The 18,923-nt window shown below is 36.7% G+C and overlaps 2 protein-coding genes across 2 annotated transcripts; both read left to right on the plus strand.

Moving 5' to 3' along the window:
- Positions 1-1,531: 1,531 nt before the first annotated feature.
- Positions 1,532-4,474, plus strand: LOC121431183. Its single transcript, XM_041628692.1, has 3 exons — positions 1,532-1,552; positions 3,676-3,925; positions 4,244-4,474. Exons 1-3 carry the CDS (start codon positions 1,532-1,534, stop codon positions 4,303-4,305), a joined length of 333 nt encoding a protein of 110 aa, XP_041484626.1. The 3' UTR covers positions 4,306-4,474.
- Positions 4,475-10,320: 5,846 nt separating this feature from the next.
- On the plus strand, positions 10,321-17,702 carry LOC121431102. The gene is made up of 5 exons (XM_041628599.1): positions 10,321-10,476; positions 10,996-11,141; positions 14,015-14,404; positions 15,352-15,519; positions 16,937-17,702. Exons 2-5 carry the CDS (start codon positions 11,003-11,005, stop codon positions 17,218-17,220), a joined length of 981 nt encoding a protein of 326 aa, XP_041484533.1. The 5' UTR covers positions 10,321-10,476; positions 10,996-11,002; the 3' UTR covers positions 17,221-17,702.
- The last annotated feature ends 1,221 nt before the right edge of the window (positions 17,703-18,923 follow it).

The following is an 18,923-nucleotide window of genomic DNA, read 5'->3' on the forward strand; positions in this document are numbered from 1 at the left end:
GAAAAAACGAACAAAACAAAACATTTAATACTATAAGGTCGTTGATCAATGATCTATGTGATATTATATGAAAGAAAATCATTCTAACAAGGGGGGGCTAACATTTTAACAGGTTTTCTGTATATACTTTGAATTCTCAGTGTACCAAGCATCAATTTTGATATATATTTTTTTTTCTTACAATTCAATTAATCTCAGTAGCCTTGGATAATTTTCTGGGGTTTATTGACCCATATACGTAAAGACAGAGGAAGAAAATATTTATGAGATCAAGAAGTGATAAGATATGGAAAATGAACTGATTTGGAATGACTGAAAGAGAGACAGGCAAAGAAAGAAGAGCCCCCTCCCACACCCGTACCAGAGTTACGGGGTTACGATCCTGTCAGCTGTAGTCTTCATAAATGCCGATTTATCTTTTAAAATGAGCCGGTTGAGGTACCCTTTCCTGTCAAGATATGGAATGTCAGACAATATATCCTATCCACTAGTAGTAAATTTCAACCTTCAAATTTCCTCCTTATTTTTATGGATTGTTTTAAGTGCTACTTTAACACACGAGTCTATAGGAAATTATTTAGGCCTGTGATACCATGAGTAAAATGATGATATTCCTACTAAACGGGGTTTATACCGTCTGCTGCCTCCTGTGGAGGGAACCGTATAAATTTGATGGCTTTCCCCCGCTTTTTTTGACACAATCATCACCTCTTGTAATGTACAAATGCTGAATAAAATGGCGCATACATTCGTAATTCCGAAGCTTCGATATTCCGAAGGTTCGTATTTCCGAAGGGTCGTATTTCCGAAGGTTCATGATTCCGAAGGTTCGTTAGTCCGAAAACGAAATGATTAAACGAACCTTATCTCGTTTTCGGAATAACGAACCTTCGGAACATCGAACCTTATTTCGTTTTCGGATAATCGAACCTTCGGAATAACGCCACAAATGTTCGGATTAACGAACACTTTTACGTTTTCGGATTAACGAACATCGAGGTATAGGCAATTTGCGTGTTTCGGAATTACGAACCTTCGGAATTACGAAGTTAAATCTCAAAAGAAGCATTATTTCTGTGTCTCCCATCCTCATTATGAAATCCCTCTTTTAAATACAGTAACAAGATCCTTCGAATATAATTCGATAGTTTTCATCTAGTGGAGCATGAGTAAAATGACAACATTCCTACCTAAAGGGGCCTATACCGCCTCTTTTAGAGGAAAGAGTATACATTTGATGGCTTTTCCCCGCTTTTTGTTGACACAATCATCACCTCTTGTAATGTACAAACATACTGCGAAATATATATTTAGACAAGAACTGAGAATGGCAATGGAATGCTAATTCAAAAACGCACTCAAAATTCAGAGTGAAGTCTCGAAGTTCATTTCGAAATTATTCAGGCAACAACTGCATATAACGCCATTCTGTTTTGTTAATGTTTCAATAACTCGTTATCGTTGTATTATGTTATATTTCTGGAAGGTTTGTTAGATATTCGGTTTAAGAGTGGAAGGATTTCTTCGAGTCATGTACAGTGTAAATGATGAGGTAAGAAAGTTAACTTCCTACACTCTTAAAAACACTGAGTAAAAATTTACCCAATATTGAGCAAAAAGGGAACATGCATGTTTGCTAGGTATTTCTTTTTTACCCCTTTTACCCATATTGGGCTATTTCAACGCAACATTGCGTAAAATTTACTAAATATTTGGTATCATTTTACCCAACAAACGTGCATGTTCCCATATTACCCAATATTGGGTAAACCTTTTTTTAGAGTGTACGTAGACTATAATGTGTCTAAAGGAATGTCTACTCTATATACTTGCATATCTCTATCCAATCTCTCCTGCTCATCTTCCCTATTTTGGAGCTCTTTTTTTCACTTCTCCTCTTTTCTTTCTTTTCTTATTTCTTTCCACATCTACCCCTTCTCTTATCTCTTCTCTTGTTTTGTACCCCCTTTCTTCTTCTTTTTTTTCTAAGCTTCCTGCTCCAACTATGTGTTCTCTTCTTTTATTAATAGCTAATTTTTCCTATTCAGGCTACCTTGCCTGCAGGCCTCTAGGCCTTTTTAGGTGTGCCTCACAAGCCTTTATTTTCTGAACACGTCCTTATATTTTGATAATTAGTCAACATGTATTGTATTTTACCACAATGCCTTATGGAACATTTATATATCCTGCGATGAGCTACTTTACATTGTTATATTTTTATCTTTGAACTGTTTATACTGTATGCATGTTGTTTTTAAAAAGAGCCTTTTTAATTGGCTTGTGAAATAAAGATGAATTGAATTGAATTGAATTGTTCGGTCTGTTGTGATAACAAAATACACTGATAAAAAAAGATTTTGCAGAAAGCAATAACAGAATCATTCCGTAAATTCATAAAACATGGATTTTTTCTGCAATTTGACAGAACACGTCTGCTTTAAAATGGGAAAAGGGTGTTTTATTTAAGGAAATTTGTAAGGTTCCATACACCAAATACCAATTTCCTGTAATTTTACAGTACATGATAAAAATGTAAGATTACGCAATCTGGTAAGATTGCAGGTGTTTTCGAAACTCTGCTGCAGGAAATTCTTTTATTTTAAGGATACATTTTCTAACAGTGTATATGATGCGTATTAATGTAGATGAACATGCAACTTTACGCGATAACTTCAAGAGGTACTGATTTGCGAGTAGTTAAAAAAGGGTGCAAAAATGCAACATTTGGAGATCCTATTTTGGCGTAAAAACGCCCCCCCGCTCCATCCCTTCCATGGTGCAGTTAGTCATTCGGTTTTCCACCGTTTTATAGTGAAGAGTTGTAACCTATATATACATTGCCAATTTGCGCCCTTTGAAATGGCAAAATGTGATAATGGAATCATTATGATACTTTTAGGGAGCCCTAAAATTGAAGTGAGATTGCATTCTTAAAATGTTGGGCAACATACTGTCCTCATCATCGGTTTTTAAAAAATCCAACTCTGAGTAACAACCAATACTGCGTAGTTTTCAACCAAAGCACACAATATTGATTCAAAACTACCCAACACTCTAAAAAATGAAGTGCTAATTTAGCTCTTAAAGAGCGTGTATAGTGACTGCACTTCGGAGTGCTGATTTTTCTCGTTCAAATTTGAACTAGACAAATTAGCACTCCGAAGTGCAGTCACTATACACGCTCTTTAAGAGCTGAATTAGCACTTCATTTTTTAGAGTGAAATTTGGATAAATTTTTAACCAATTGTGTGGACAGTATGTTGCCCAAACTTTTTAAGAGTGAATTGTTGTAATGTACAGCCAACGCAGAAGGAGATATTTCCCTATTACGTGCTTAATAAAATTGATCTTTATTATCATCGTCATCATCATCACCATAATCATCATCATCATCATCATCACTGAGGCGCGAAAGCTCAGTCGGAAGAGCGGGGATTTCGGATTTCGATGATCCTGGTTCGATTCCCACTTGGTGCCCTTTGGTGAGGCATTTGAATCCTCATTACCAGGTCCTTCGGATAGGACCTACAGCGGTCAGTCCTATGGCTGCTTGCTTACAGTCATTCATGCTTTCTTAACAATTAGGTAAAGAAAATAACGACCACCACCACCACCATCATCATCATCATTACATGCAAATTAGCGTCCACTTGCCCAACATTTTATTAATCGCAGCTTCCTGAGGGATTTCTTGACTATCATCAGAAGGACGCTCGGACGAAGAAGAACCGTGCCTCGTCGTCAAAGTCAGCCAGATCATCAAAACGGCAATACGTCATCAAAGAAGAGGACGATGACAACAACGATGACGAAGAACTTAGGAGAAGCCGACATCGATTGAGAATGAGGCTTGTCGCTGTCGCTTTGGTGTTTACTGTGGCTGCTTTCGTTGCCTTTGGTGTAGCGCTTTATTTTTCTTCGATGGGTAAATATAACTACATCAAATCATGTAGGATTGAATAATAAAATGAAATGGTTTTAGTCCAAGAAAAAGACATGGTTGAAAATAATTAAATCGATCATTTATTGATTAAGTCATAATATCTTTTCCACACAAAAGTCATCCCCAAATATTTACAAATACATTTTGTAAATATTTGCTGATATTTGCTGATAAGCAAGCAAAAGGAGGATATCAAAAGTATGCATGGGGTAGGCCTACACCTGCCCATCCCCCCCCCCCCCCGTCCCTCCCATCATTCCCTTTAGATAGTGATTTTGATGTTGTCCGATTTCGTTGCAGAGGAATCATCCGCTATTCTGGAACCAGTCGTTGATGAAGACTTAGCGGCACCGCCAAATTGAAATAATCAAAGGAAAAAAACAACATGGTCCATCCATATAAACGGACAACCATTAAAAAAAAATTGGAATTGTACCTTGGGAAATCACTGCATGCATAGAATGGAAGAAAAGACGTAGCAATATCCTTCAGCATTAGACCTATCATTTCTTATTTACTTTTCGATTTTAATATCCCCCTATTTTTCTATTTAACTGGTTTATGCTCAAGTTGTCATTTTGATTCTTATATGCTATGTTACACCAAGAATATTTATTAGGAGACTGCACTCTACAAGCTCCGCTTTTTAGCAGCCTCCTCCATTTCCAACCTGATATGTAATAATCTTGGATATAATTTTTGTACAGAGATATTTGAAATATGCTTTATTATTTGTATGTCAAAGTGTACAAAACAAATTTTAATTGGTTGAGATGGAAATAAACAAAATGAAACACGTGAATATTCATTAGAAATATTTATAAAAGGATAACAAAAATAGTTTTTAAAAAGGGAAAAGAAACGCTCTATACGCATGGTTATGGTTAATAGGTCCATGGTTATTTGGTCCAACTTTGTATTTCAAACCAACGTCTTATTACCAACGGTATGGCATTGTCGCCTCAATTGCATCCGAAGTTACATCATTGTTAGTGTGTAACAGCTTGGTCTCCATCAAACAATTTTCCAACGTTGCCAATGTCGTGAGCATGATGAATGTCATCATCAGTTGTCATCATCAGTATTGTCTATCAACTTTATTTAACCAGTTTGTAATATAAACGTTGCTTCAAGGCTGTACAAGTTTCGAGTATCCAGTTAAGAAGTTGACTTGCTACATGCAGGAGTTCTCTGTCCAAAGTCAGGACAGCGGGTAAAGCAAGGCACACTTCGTATCCTATAAATTCACATTTCATACTAATATCAAAAGAATTGGAAGCAAACTTGTTTTCCATGTAAAACTTTGAACATTACTTAAAGAACAAGTCCAGTCCAACAAAACCTTGATTTGAATAAAAAGAGAAAAATTCAACAAGCATAACACGGAAAATTTCATCAAAATTGGATGTGCAATAAGAAAGTTATGACATTTCAAAGTTTCGCTTATTTCTAACAAAATAGTTATATGAACGAGCCAGTTACATCCAAATGAGAGAGTCGATGACATCACTCACTCACTATTTCTTTTGTATTTTATTATATGAAATATGAAATATTTGTATTTTCTCGTCATTGTCATGTGAAATGAAGTTTCATTCCTCCCTGAACACATGGAATTCCATTATTTTAACATTTTGTGCTTCAGGCAGGGAGGTCCTAATCGTCAAATTCGTAAAAATTGAAATATTGAATAATTCAAACAATAAAAAACAAAAGAAATAGTGAGTGAGTGACATCATCAACTCTCTCATTTGGATGTAACTGGCTCATTTATATAACTATTTGTTAAAAATAAGCGAGAATTTTAAATGTCATAACTCTCTTATTTTACATCCGATTTTGATGAAGTTTTTAGCATTGCGCTTGTCTGATTTTTCTCTGATTGATTCAAATCAAAATTATTCTGAGGTGGACTTGACCTTTAATATTGCATCGCCTTTATTACAAAATACTATGAAAATATTCGTTTGAAAATAAACTTAATATAACTATTGCCAAGATTGTTATGCCCTTTTGTTTGTGTCCACTTTGTTAACTTCTAAGGTGTAATTCAAAATTATGAAGGAAAAAAGCACCCTGTCGGATTCAACATAGCTAGAAAGTTAGCACCTTCTTTGATTTTTTTTCTTAAATGGAAAATTACATTCTAAAAGCAGAACATTTTTAACAAAATTTCAGACAAAAGTTACTATCTTAAAAAAAAATCTAGCATTGTTTACTCTTAGTTCCACTATGTAATGTTATTGTAATATCTAGGCCACCATATTTTGTTGTTAGAAAGAAGAAAACTAAATGCATAATTGAAAAAAAAGTCAAGTCTTGCTTTGCAACGTAATTTATCGATTTTATGGATGTGACATCTGTATAGACCATATAGTCCTTCTGCATGCAGCTATAGCCACCCACAATGGGTATAGTATATTGCAACCAATCACCAGTTAGCACGCCATGTATCCACACTTAATTCTTAATTGAGGGGAGGGACATAGGGGTTCCAAAGCACCCCACCCTCCAAAAATGTAGATTTAAATGTGCTTTGAGTGTTATACCCCATAGGTAGTACCCCCTGGAAATGAGTGGTAAACGCTAAAAAAGTAGAAACATTGAGCAAAATAGCCTTCATTTTGTAGTATGATTTTTTTTGGCTTGCTTGTTTGTCAAGATTGTCTGACCAAATTAACAATCATTGTGAAAGCGAAAAACTTTATTTGTTTCCTTTTTTTGCAAACCAGGTGGGCGTTTCATGAAAGGACTTGTCAGACGTTTTATCCGACAAGTCAAATTTTATCCGACAGTTACCATAGGAACAGTGCCTCTCAGCCAATCAAAATCATGGAAAGATGTCAGATCCGACAACTTGTCGGATGAAAATATTGATAAAACGCTCCCCCGAATTACCTCTTTTAAATCATTCCCAGGGCGCTGATTGCGAAAGACAGTGGTTCCCTTTACATTTGCTCCTGTGAAAATCACCATCCGGATACTATCATCACTAATTGTGATAGCTTCTCGTTGTTTTGGCGTCAGCTTGTGCGGCAAATCGCACATTTTACTTTGTCCACAACGCAAATTCGATCTACAACTCCGCCAGTTATATTCAGACGCGACCTATCAGTGACGCCATTCAGACGCAATCGGGACTTCATCCATGTAGAAAATAAAAACATTGTCATAAACGGTAATGATCACGAGTGGCGGTCAGTCATCATGAGCAAGATAATAAAGTGGTATTCGCCCAGGGAGCCACTTGCATTGACGAGTGGATACCATGCGCGACCAAAAAACACGTATAAATGATGTCCTTTTCACGATAGGGCACGTTACGTACATAACGTGAAAAGGGTGTCAAAAACACATAAATGATGAAAAAAGGTTATCTATTTCGCTAGGAAGATTACGTGTTAAGGGTCATATTGGCGGGGATGATAAAATAAAATTAAAATGTTTTATAAAGGATGTCTTTTTTGCCCAAACACTTCGTGTTTAGAGTCCGATTTGCGGGAGGTGTCGAAGGTGGGGTCGTACTAAACCAAATAAGGTAAAGCCGACGACCGAAGGACCTGTAACAATAAAACATTCCTGAACTTGTTTAGGGGTTCATTTCAGGGAACACTTGCCGAGAGTATCGTTTTGTTTCCAATACTTGTTAAGGGTTGGGTTTCACACGCCAATACTTGTTAAGAGGTGCATTTTCATAATATGGAAATTACGTGTTAAGGGGGCTTTTCGAGACCTCATGGTCGCGCATGGTATCCACTCGTTAATGGAAGTGCCCCCCCCCCCCGGGGGGGGGGGGGGGCGGGGGTATTCGGTGATCACCACATTACATGAGGAAGCTACCTGGCTATCCATCGTCGTTGATATCGTATGAAGAGGGGGTTTTAACAACACTACGCAGACGCCTTCTGGAACGTAGAGAATCTCCTTTCAAAAACCCTTCATGACAAAGCAGTCTTGTCGAACAAAATCGGTAAATCAAAATAACAGTTTCCCCTGTGACTCTGTATGGCAGTGCATCCTATTGCCGGACACTTTTATTTCAGTGCTTTAAAAATGACAACTATAGGAAATACAATCAAGAAAAAATTATCACTTGCTATTCCAAATATTCTGAAAATTATGAATATGATGAAATAATTTTATATTTTCCAACCGTTTTCTTTGCACCGCACTTGCCGCATACCCCTTCGCGAAAAACAATTATTTTCTTGCGTGACAAATTACATCATATTTCCGGACGCGCGCCGCGTGCCTGGGTCAAAATATTCTTGATTATAATGATGTAAGAAAGAATTGCATGTGATTTTTTCATGATATATCATATATCATGAGAAAATTCTAAGTTTTTGTTTGCTTTCTTATATCGATTCTGAGCAGATCTTTGTAATAAATTTGTGTTTGCTATAAACTAATTTCATTTTTTTTTGCGCGTTCGATATGGCACTTTCCAGTATTAATGATCGTTCATACCCTCAGACATCAAGTTCTGTCGATGCGCTGTCGATCGTCGACGGCTCTCTATGCACGGTAAACCTCGCGCACGGCCGGGGTACCGGGTACCTTGTGACTATAGCCGCGGCCGTCGACGATCTGAGCGATGGAGCGGACGAGATTGAAATTCGGCAAAAAATTAGGTCCGTATTTCCATCAGAAAATAGATCAGTTGGAATCAATTGTTAATGCAAAACTATGTTATATGATATTTTAAGCATTTTCTGTCATTTTAGAGAAAAATAAGGTAAAAGTTTGATTTTCGCCTTGTTTTTGCAATCTTGTTCTTTTGAATTGATCTGTGAAATTGAACTGCGGAAGTCTTACGGAACGAAATTGATTTCGTACGCAGTAATATGCGCGTCCGGAAATATGATAGTGTCCGGTAATACAATACGTGCCTATTTGCAATTTTTACGCCAGCCCTGGCCGAGTCATAGGACGATCTGCTGTCCAGGTTCACCAATTTTCGACAAACTCCTCTCATCTGTTCATTTTGATTTGACGAGCATTTTTAATAGATTTCCTCTGCTCTTGAATCCGTCACCGCTGCAATAGACCAGGGGGCCGTTTCATGAAGCTGTTCGTAAGATAAGAGCGACTTTAAGAACGACTGGTGAACCTTTCTTACGCGCTTAACCATCGCCAATGTATATACCATTTACCACAAGAAAGGATCACCAGTCGTTCTTAAAGTCGCTCTTAACTTACAAACAGCTTTATGAAACACCCACCAGTTCGGACACGGACAATTTTGGTCAAATGACCTTTCATTTCTTTCATTATGATAGGCAGATTTCAAAGCAAGATATTACGTAAGCGTGCCTTACATAGCAGGATGAAGAAATTGAATAGACCAGGTGACTAGAATAGCACACAATTGAACACTTGATGAAGGCATTTGTTGCATCCCTTCTTTGAATGCATATCTTAGCATGTTGCACAACCAGGGTACTTTGCAAACTTTGAAATACCAGTCGTTCGTGGAAGCATTATTGTTTTTTTGTGGATGTAAATAAAAACGACAATTTATTAGAAAGAATATATGAATAATCAAGACATCTAAGTTGGTGCTTATGTCATTAGATTTTAAACCACCTTGTCACTTTAGTACAAATGACCTTCCTCTGATCATGCGTAGAATCTTTTGATCATGCGCAGAAAGGAAGTACGAACTAGCTAATTGAGAAAACTCTCTTATATCATGTATATAGTTGAAGGGGGGGGGGGGGATAAGGAACTTTGTGAAGCTGTATGAATAGAATTAAAATCGCCCCACAAACATTTGACATGTTTGACACCATCCGCCCTTCTTTACACGGTAAAAAAAATCGTAATTTGAATGATGATTCCAGTGGAAAATAATTAAGGCTAATGACGAATTTTTAGCACGTGTGAAACTAGAATCACGAACGCTAATCACATAATTCACATAACAATAACGAATTCAAATTAAACTCCTGAGGTGAATTCCAGTTAAGTTTCACTCAAATTACGGTAAGAATTTTCCGTGTGATAAATCCGATAATCTATAACGACGAACTGCAGTCATCTTTACAATGACGATTCAAGATTCGCGTGTGAAAAGGCCCTAAGTCTGGCAATTCTAAAGCTATAATAAGCTGCTCGAGATTTTTAATTCAATTTAGAATGCATTTCTTAATGGTAGATGCATACAATTTGAGTATGATTGAATTACGCTTACAAATGTAAATGAAGTCATTCAGGCAATCATAAAGGGGCAATAAAGAGAAAGAATTGAATACGTCAGATATGTCAAAGAATTGGTTGCCTGGGTATCTCTGGCATTTAAAGCATACATTCACTTTGTATTGTGATGCAAGAAAGTGTCCCATTCAAGGAATTTACATGACCATGAAACTGGGCCTATCCCGTGCGATGCCTTATTGCGACCCATAGCTGCTCACATGATCCCAACTGCAATTGATTGCAATTGATTTCGACAGCCATCAAAGAGAAACCTCAGATCAGATTCTCCATAGACCATTCAGCTTGTGTTGTAGATGCACCCTTGACTAAAGGTAAGCAAGAATATTACAAAATCTTTCTTAATGATGTTATAATTTCCAAGCTATACTTCTTGTTGGGGCGAACTGGGTCACTATTTAGCAATAAAAAGAAGAGCCGGGAGAACAATTTGTGATCATTGCAAGGCCTTCAAGTTTCTGGAATATAAAGATGCTTCGAATTATTTAAGCCGGGCATACGCTATTGACTTTTAAGTATTAGTACTATGTATGTTATAGATTAAAAACAATATTGCAGAGGCGAACAGCTAACTACATAAGCATCGTATTTCACTGTGGCATTCTCCCGAAGATGACAAGAACACAGTTTGTCGAAACGTCGAGATTGTGTGGTCCTTTTCAGGACCAATACTTGCCAAAGGAAGATACATGGTGTACCGTAAAACCTATACTACACCTTGAATCATAGCAATATAGTTGACAATCATCTTCGCAAAAACTATGCTGAATATGTGCAGGCTATTAACTTTGATAATGATGGATTTTATTATTGAAATCCACCATTAATTTTAGATCCAGAATGGCAGGCGGACGGGCACTTGTGCTATTATGCGTCTTGATGGTTATTAGAGTCAGAGAAAGCCTGAGTGTCTCGCAATTTCTGAGTGATTTCGGGCTATGTATCGTCGACAAAGACCTAAACTCTACCTTTTCTACAGGTGAGAATGAATGTATTATCATCACTATATTATCATTATTATTATAAGTAGTAGTAGTATCATCATTATTATTTTTATCATAATTATCATTATTATTATTATCATATTTGTGTGACTTAATGCCATAAGTTCATTGTCAACCAAATCAGAATTTATCCTTTTTTCATACAATACATTGCTTGATAAGTCAGAAAATGGTCTTTATATTCAATTCAATTTCATTTATTTTCAATTCCGATAGAAAGAAATGCACAGAGAAATGCATGTGGGCATAATAACAGATTGTCGATACAAAAAAGCGACATTATAAAGATAAACATGTAAACATGCTTATATTACATAAAGTGATACCGAGATTTCAAGAAAAGGATGGAATTAAGAAATACTGAAAAAAAACATTAAGTTTATGTTTAGGCAGTAATCCTATTAATGCCTACGAGATAAAATCATAGAATTGAAGAAATTAAAAACATTTTTTAGCAAGGAATATAAGAAAAGAATCGAATTACATTTAAAAAAATAATAAATACATTCAACTACATTGAAATACTTATAATTACATAAATACTAAGCAACAATTACGGTCAAATGATCAAAAATCCAAATCATGAGATAAAATATAGAATTTGGGTCTTCGTTTGAATACATTTAGAGAAGGGGTAACAAGAATGGGTGAGGTAAGGGAGTTCAAGAGAAAGATGGGCCTGAGTGCCTTATGGATTGCAACATGAACTCTTTATTGACTTTATACCAACATGGAATTTAGAAGAACTTCTTGCATTATAAGAGTGAATACTACTATATGACACCTACATAGATCATTGTTGTCATTTGATTGGTTGTTTGATATCGATCATTCAGCCTATTTTACAATGACGTCATCATTTTTTTTTCTTTATTACCATTATTATTATTCTTTATTTGTAGTTTATGGGGGTAGGGGGCTAAGTGTAGCTAAGGGTCTGGCTTTAAGTTGTGTGTATGTTTTTTTATTAATATAACTTCCTAATTAATCAGTTTGATTGAAGAGTATGGAGAATCTTAACTTGAGTTTTATATACAGATTATAAGTTTATTTCCGTAATTTAGATTTTTGCTGTTGTACCCGGATTCTTTTCTGTATTTATCCCTTCGTGATTATAAGTTGTTAAAGAAATGTGAGCAGATTAATTCTAAGTTTACATTTGAAATTCATATATATATTCCGTTTCTCACCATGTTAAAATGTTTATGTGTAAACTTGAAACAATTAAGTTTTAATGATGTCATGTTATATATATTTTTTTACATGTGCAATATTTTGGATCCATTCATCGTGCAATTTTCGATCAGATTTTGTCAATTGCATGCGCGCTGAAGAGTCCACCGGCAGTAAGCACAATCACTGCACTGTAAAAACTGCGGTGTTAAAACTGACACCAATCGGTGTTAATAGAGGACCACACCCTGAGGTGTTAAAATTACACCCTAGAGATTAAACGTAACACCAAAGAGTGTAAATGTAACAACAAAAGGTGTTGTAATAACACATATAGGTGTAAAACTAACACCACCGAATGAAGTACACAGAATATGAAATTATGCTAATTAATCGAATTATACCTATTCCTCTCCATTAAACCTCATGATTTGGAATTAATTTAACACCGGTGTAAAATACAGTTTTGCTGTGTGCGTTCGCACTGATATGAAGGCACTTTTGCATTCAAATTTATAAATGCTAAATGACAATGATCTATTTCTAAGTGTCATATACACCAAATAGTGAATGTTCTTTTCATTCGTGCAATAGACAGAATACTTCATGAGGTGAAAGATGAATGGATCCATTCAACTAGGCTACGCCTCGTTAAAAGGATCATTCATTAATTTTCATCTTTCACCGAATGAAGTTTTCTGTTCATTGCACTCATACACTCTTGTTGGGTAACATATACACAACAATTGTTTTTTTTTAATCCAACTCTTGGGTAGTTTTCAATCAATACTGTATAGCTTTCATCCAAAGCACACATTATTGGTTAAAACTACCAAGAATCGGATAAAGTTTTAACCAACTGTTTTTGCACAGTATGTTGCCCAACATTATTTTGTAAGAGTGTAAGCATTCATTATTCATCAGGTATTATTTCCATTGCGCATAAGCAATCATTATTTTTATAATATGTATTTCATACTGTAGAGGATAATTGTCATAATCCTCTGTTTTGTTTTCGTAGGGAAAACGGGGGAAATATTAATAAGGAGAAAAGGGGGAAAGGGAAGAAAACGGGAAACGAAACGAAAATAATGAGGACAGAAAAACAATACGTTTTTTTATTGTATTACGACGTTCGAAATGATACATTATCAAATGTATTTAAATTGTCTGCAATATACAATATTATCCATATTATATACAATACAATCATAATGGGCAATCATACAAAAACGATGTGAGCATATACTTCACTGTTTAATGATAATAGAAAGTTCCATTATTGATGAACGCAGGAGACCGCCATCGTGCGCGGTTATACGCTTGAAATTGGTAGCGGCCTCATCAAACTTGGAGCGTTTAAATCTGTATTGCACCTATTCATGAACTGAAAATAATAGTAAATAAAAGAGGATTACGTCACATTTGATTAATCTTGCCCCCCCAAAAAAAAATCCAAGTGCCGCCTCTTTCCACGTCACTCTATGAAATATAAAGCCCGAAGGTACTTCAACACGATTAAATGATACGTTACAATAAAATTGTAAAATTTATATTCGGTTAAAATGAGCTATATAGACTTACACACTGAACATGCCTGGTACACAGAATATGAAATTATGCTAATTAATCGAATTATACCTATTTCTCTCCATTAAACCTCATGATTTGGAAGGAATTCCTGCGTTTAGGAATGGTATACAACCGCCTCATCAAGACTTGATCTTCACAACCGATCCCGTGTTCGAGAGGGGTACGTCAGCAAGCTACAATGCAGCCCTCGGTGAGATCGAGGTCAATGATGACGGCACTTACGTGTTCATTATCCATCGGGCTGGGCTAGCGACCACGGTCTCATCTCGCCCACTTCTCTTGGAAGTTAAGAATGCGACCGACGATTACGTTACGGTTGCTGAACTAGTGGACAGCCGAGAAGGGTCGATTTTTACCGCACATGTGTTGGCCGAGTTGAAACGGAACGATAGCGTTTTCATTCATACCCAAGGAGAAAACGTCATCGGGAATGAAGATCAGCCTTTCATTTTCTCCATGTTTCTGCTATATCGTAAGTGCGAATTCAGTGTGTTTCTGTATAATTGTTATTATTCATTATTTTCCGCCCCCATTAATTGCAAAAGCTGGAGCCGCCCTTAACCCTATCTAGGCCGGGGGTGGGGGGCCTCCAAGCCCCCCCCCTCAACGAGTCACGCGATATTTTCGCCGCGCAAAATTTTTTGACCGCGCTGCTCGCTGACTTTTTACTTTCAAGTCTTGCGCAACTTTTGAGATCAATTTTGCCTCACTCGGGTACGTGGTTCCGAAATTACACAACATTATGTAAGTGCATGGCAAACCAAAAATTGCTCAAAAACGTGATTTCGTGTACAAAGTCAATGTAAATTGTGTTTTCAACCAAAAATTACTTAATGACAATTCGCATGAAGTAAATCACTATACAGTTTTGTAGATTATTTCCAGACAACGTGCGTGCAGCCCCCCCCCCTCCCCGGCCATGTGAACTTCCAAAATACCCCGGCCTAGATAGGGTCAATGGTCATACATGCGTTCGTTTATCCTGATTTTCAGGAGATCATAGGAAGGGTTTTTTTTGTCTTAAAGGATAGTTCCAGTTATTTGAATATTTTTAGGATTTACAATTACTGATAACTAGATAAAATGAATATAAATGTATTTAAAACCAGAGTGATCTAGGTCCCTTATGGCTTTATATGTATTTCAAGGCGTAAATAATCATAGGCCTATTTTTTTCTTTCGTTATTTCCTTTCCATTGTTTTTTATTTGTAATCTTTCTCTCTTCCTTCCTTTATTTTTTTAAATCTCATTCTTTTCTTTTTTCTTCCTTGATTTCTTTCTTCTTTTTTCGTTTTAGGGTGGCCAAATCATGTGCATTTGTGTAGGACATCTCGATTATCTCTTTTTATTTTGCGATGTTCATAATATTCAAAGAGTGTAACGCTTCTTCAAAAAAAATTATTTGATTTCTTGCGCAGACAAAACGCTCGTTTCGTTTCCACGCGCTCGCCAGGTCGCATTTTCTGTCACTGGGTCCGCCAACCTTTCGTTCGCCGATTCGATCATCGATGACTTGGGAGATCCTACAGTGAACATCGGAAATGGGTTCGACGAGCAGACGGGTGTTTTCACTGCCCCCTTTGAAGGTAATGCATAGACGACAATTGTTGATCCAGCCCCACCCCCCCCCCTGGATTAACCACTGATGTGACCCCCTCCCCCGGGGGATTATGGTAACCCCATCCGGAGAAAATTTTTATTTTGGTGATATGGACAAGATAATAGAAAGTCTTGGTGTGCATGCAGGTGGGGGGGGACTGAGAGATGTGGACATTAGCCCTTTCCGGCCCGAAAAGACTAACTTACTTGACACCCCCCCCTCCAAGATTAAAATAAAGATTAAGACAAAAGGAAGCAGGTTGAAATACAATATCTTTTTTCGGATCATTTGGCGAAATCTATCCCAAGCATCTATTTTGGTATTGTAAAGGTAACTAAAAAAAATTCTCGCTCTCTTCGCTCGCTCGAAACTTTTGTAAAATTGTGTCTCATTTTAATCATCATTCTTAATATAATACAGTAATTCATTTTTCTTTATAAAGGGAAGCGTAAAATACCCCATATAGGGTTACACATTCGACAAAATGGCGTCACATGGATTACGTCTAAAGCCAGTGTCCACCTTTTTTTTCTTTTACTTAAGTTTGTGGAATCGCTTGGAATATGCCCTCTAGGATCCATTATAAAAACGTTATTGGATGTCCTTGGGTAGTACATAATGTTGTGTGCATGGTGTGTGAACAGCGTTTGGTTTTCCTGACGCCATAAGATGAAGAAACATCCGTGCGGATAGTGCAACTCTATCCAAATAAAAAGGTCTCCTTTTCCTACCCCAGTTCTTTGACCGCCCCTATTTTGGGACCAGTGGCGTAACTACGGGAAGCACGTGCCCCCAATCAGCTGGCCAAAAAAGGGGAGGAGAAAAAGAGGGAGAAAGGAAAAGAAACGTAGTAGGAAAGAAGAAATTATTGTACATTTTAATATTTTATATCATATCATTATTCTTATTGCATACAATATTTTTAAATAGCATTTTTGGATCAGTGAGATACATACCCGTTTAATGGCGCAGTCCTTACAATGTCTCTGACTTACTGACAGACTTTATGTGCATAGGACGGTGTGTCCCTTCGCTCTCCTACGGGTGATCCTTTACCTTTCAGTTCTACCCTTGGCTAGGTCTTCAGCATCCAGTATAGGGAGACCCACATGTCTGATCTGACCTGGTCCCTTCATCTGGAAGGGGGACGTCCTGGTGTTCTCCCCTTGTCAAAGTCATTTCTGTATGCCTGAACTGGAAAGCGGTTTTGTGACATACGGCGCTTCTCGCGCCCACTAAATGACTCAATTCTTTTTTGGCTTGCCCCCCCCCCCCCCGGCCTCCATGCATGCCGTTTCCGACGGTACGCCACTGATTGGGGTACTGACTTGAAACGGCACATGTATTATTCAATTGTTATTCTTGGTTGGAATAATTACCTAGAAATTTTCTCTTTCTTCCAGGTCTCTACGTATTCCACCTGGCGGTCACGTTCACCCCTCTAGGTGGTGGAGGTGGGCGCGGTGTCGTCGCACTTCGAAGGAACGGAGATACCATAGCGCAGGTAACTGCCCGTGTTCCGGTCGGTCAAGTGCAGTTTCGATGGATCCCTTTTGTGCCGGCACAGAACGGCGCTATCACCATCGCCTATCCTCTGACTCAGGGTGACGAGATTTCTCTACTCAATGTAATTTCGATAGAATCGCTCAAAGGAGAGATGGTGTTCGTTGGTTACCTTTTAGCGTAATATGCGTACAAGCTTATATTTTAATTTTGGATGAAGTCGTCCTATTTTCATTTCGACAGGCCTAATTATTGTTTTATTACTATCCAAACATCTTTCGATGTTCTTAAATTGAAATCCTCTAAGAACTATTGGAAGTTGTCTTTACTTGATGTCGGGTCTATTGGTAAAGCCCCAAACGTATTCGTGATAATTCCTTAATATATGTCTATGGTAATGATTTTGAAGGATGTTATATAATGACGCATGTATACTTTTTGCGATCAGTAATACCTGTTACTATTTATAGGCCGAGTGTGTCTGGATATTATTTTTATCCGCCATTTTTTATATCTAATCACGACATTTTTTGTTTATGAATGCTACCAAAAAGCCAATGGCAGAGAGACTGTTTTAAGTAATGGCATTTTGAAATTTAAAAAAGTCTGCAAGATTTTGTTCAAACAGCTATATTCATGATATGAATAAGGCATGAGAGGACTGATGACGTCAAGTCCAAATCTTTGATATGTTTTATTTTACGTATTGCATTCCCTTTTTGTATTTTGTATTTTATGATTATGAAATTACTATTGCTTCATTCATTCGTTCATTCATGTTTGAATTAAAAGCACATTCCTTTAATTTCAACGACACATCAGCAAAGACCATTGACAGTAAATCAGCTGCAAATCTTCTTTTTACTAATCTTGGACAAGATAAAAATTGGAATAATCATAAATCCAAGTAATAAAATATAAAGGAATAAGTGGGGGTAAACACATCATCAGCTCACTCAATGCATATTTAAGAGGACAAGCATAGATTATGTTTCACCAAAATAATGCAGAATATTGAGATATAATTTTGTTATTCGTCATCCTAGTTATGATGAAATGTTCGTCATTTATTTGTTTGACTTTACTCTATCTGTCAGCCTCGAGAATCTTGTCAACGTGATGCTAATCGTGCCACATATTGGCGTTAAACCGCATAAGGAAGTATAACTGTCCATCGACATAAAGGATCTTTTTAATATAACGAGGATCATTACATTTTCGTTTATACACTTTTTTATGAATGATAGTATGAGTATTATCATTATTACTTTCGCCATCATTATTGATCAGTAATTTTATTTATTTTTAGTCAAGTATTCACTTGTATCTCATATTTACAGGTATCAAAATAATATTCTAATTTCATTAAAAAGATGTTCCAATAAGAATTAAGAAGCCGAGTTTGGTCATATACATCCGTGTGTAATATTTTGCTTATGTAGTCGTGTGCAGGGCCCTTGAAACGATTCTGTAAGCAGGAGGTGCTGGTTTAAATTTGACAAGCAAAAAAAGAGAGAGACGATTTCACTCCAAAAATGAGGGTAATTTTGGTTAGAGTTTCGCTATTTAAAAAAACAAGTCCACCCCAACAAAAGTTGATTTGAATAAAAAGAGAAAAATCTAACAAGCATATCATTGAAAATTTCATCAAAATCTGGTGTAAAATAAGAAGATTCTGATATTTTACAGTTTGATCACTTATTTTTTCACACAACAGTGATATGCCCAACTAAGTGAACTGCAAACACGGCAAATGAGACAGTCGAATCTGTCCTCACTATTTCTTTTTTTTAAATTATACAATATTTCATTTTGTACAGATTTGACAATAAGTACCAACTTGATTAAGCTATATAGTTTTAGACAATGCTAATCCCCCATGTTCAG

Source organism: Lytechinus variegatus, chromosome 17 (genome assembly GCF_018143015.1).
Source record: "Lytechinus variegatus isolate NC3 chromosome 17, Lvar_3.0, whole genome shotgun sequence".
Lineage (NCBI taxonomy): Eukaryota > Metazoa > Echinodermata > Echinoidea > Temnopleuroida > Toxopneustidae > Lytechinus > Lytechinus variegatus.

What these genes read in the sequence shown, in the direction of transcription:
- LOC121431183 (XM_041628692.1), top strand. Translation starts at nt 1,532, where the DNA reads ATGTACAGTGTAAATGATGAG. An exon ending in TGTACAGTGTAAATGATGAG is followed by an intron (nt 1,553 to 3,675) that starts GTAAGAAAGTTA and finishes TATTAATCGCAG; the next exon opens with CTTCCTGAGGGATTTCTTGA. An exon ending in GCTTTATTTTTCTTCGATGG is followed by an intron (nt 3,926 to 4,243) that starts GTAAATATAACT and finishes ATTTCGTTGCAG; the next exon opens with AGGAATCATCCGCTATTCTG.
- LOC121431102 (XM_041628599.1), top strand. Translation starts at nt 11,003, where the DNA reads ATGGCAGGCGGACGGGCACTTGTGCTATTATGCGTCTTGATGGTTATT. An exon ending in AAACTCTACCTTTTCTACAG is followed by an intron (nt 11,142 to 14,014) that starts GTGAGAATGAAT and finishes ATGATTTGGAAG; the next exon opens with GAATTCCTGCGTTTAGGAAT. An exon ending in CTCCATGTTTCTGCTATATC is followed by an intron (nt 14,405 to 15,351) that starts GTAAGTGCGAAT and finishes TTTCTTGCGCAG; the next exon opens with ACAAAACGCTCGTTTCGTTT.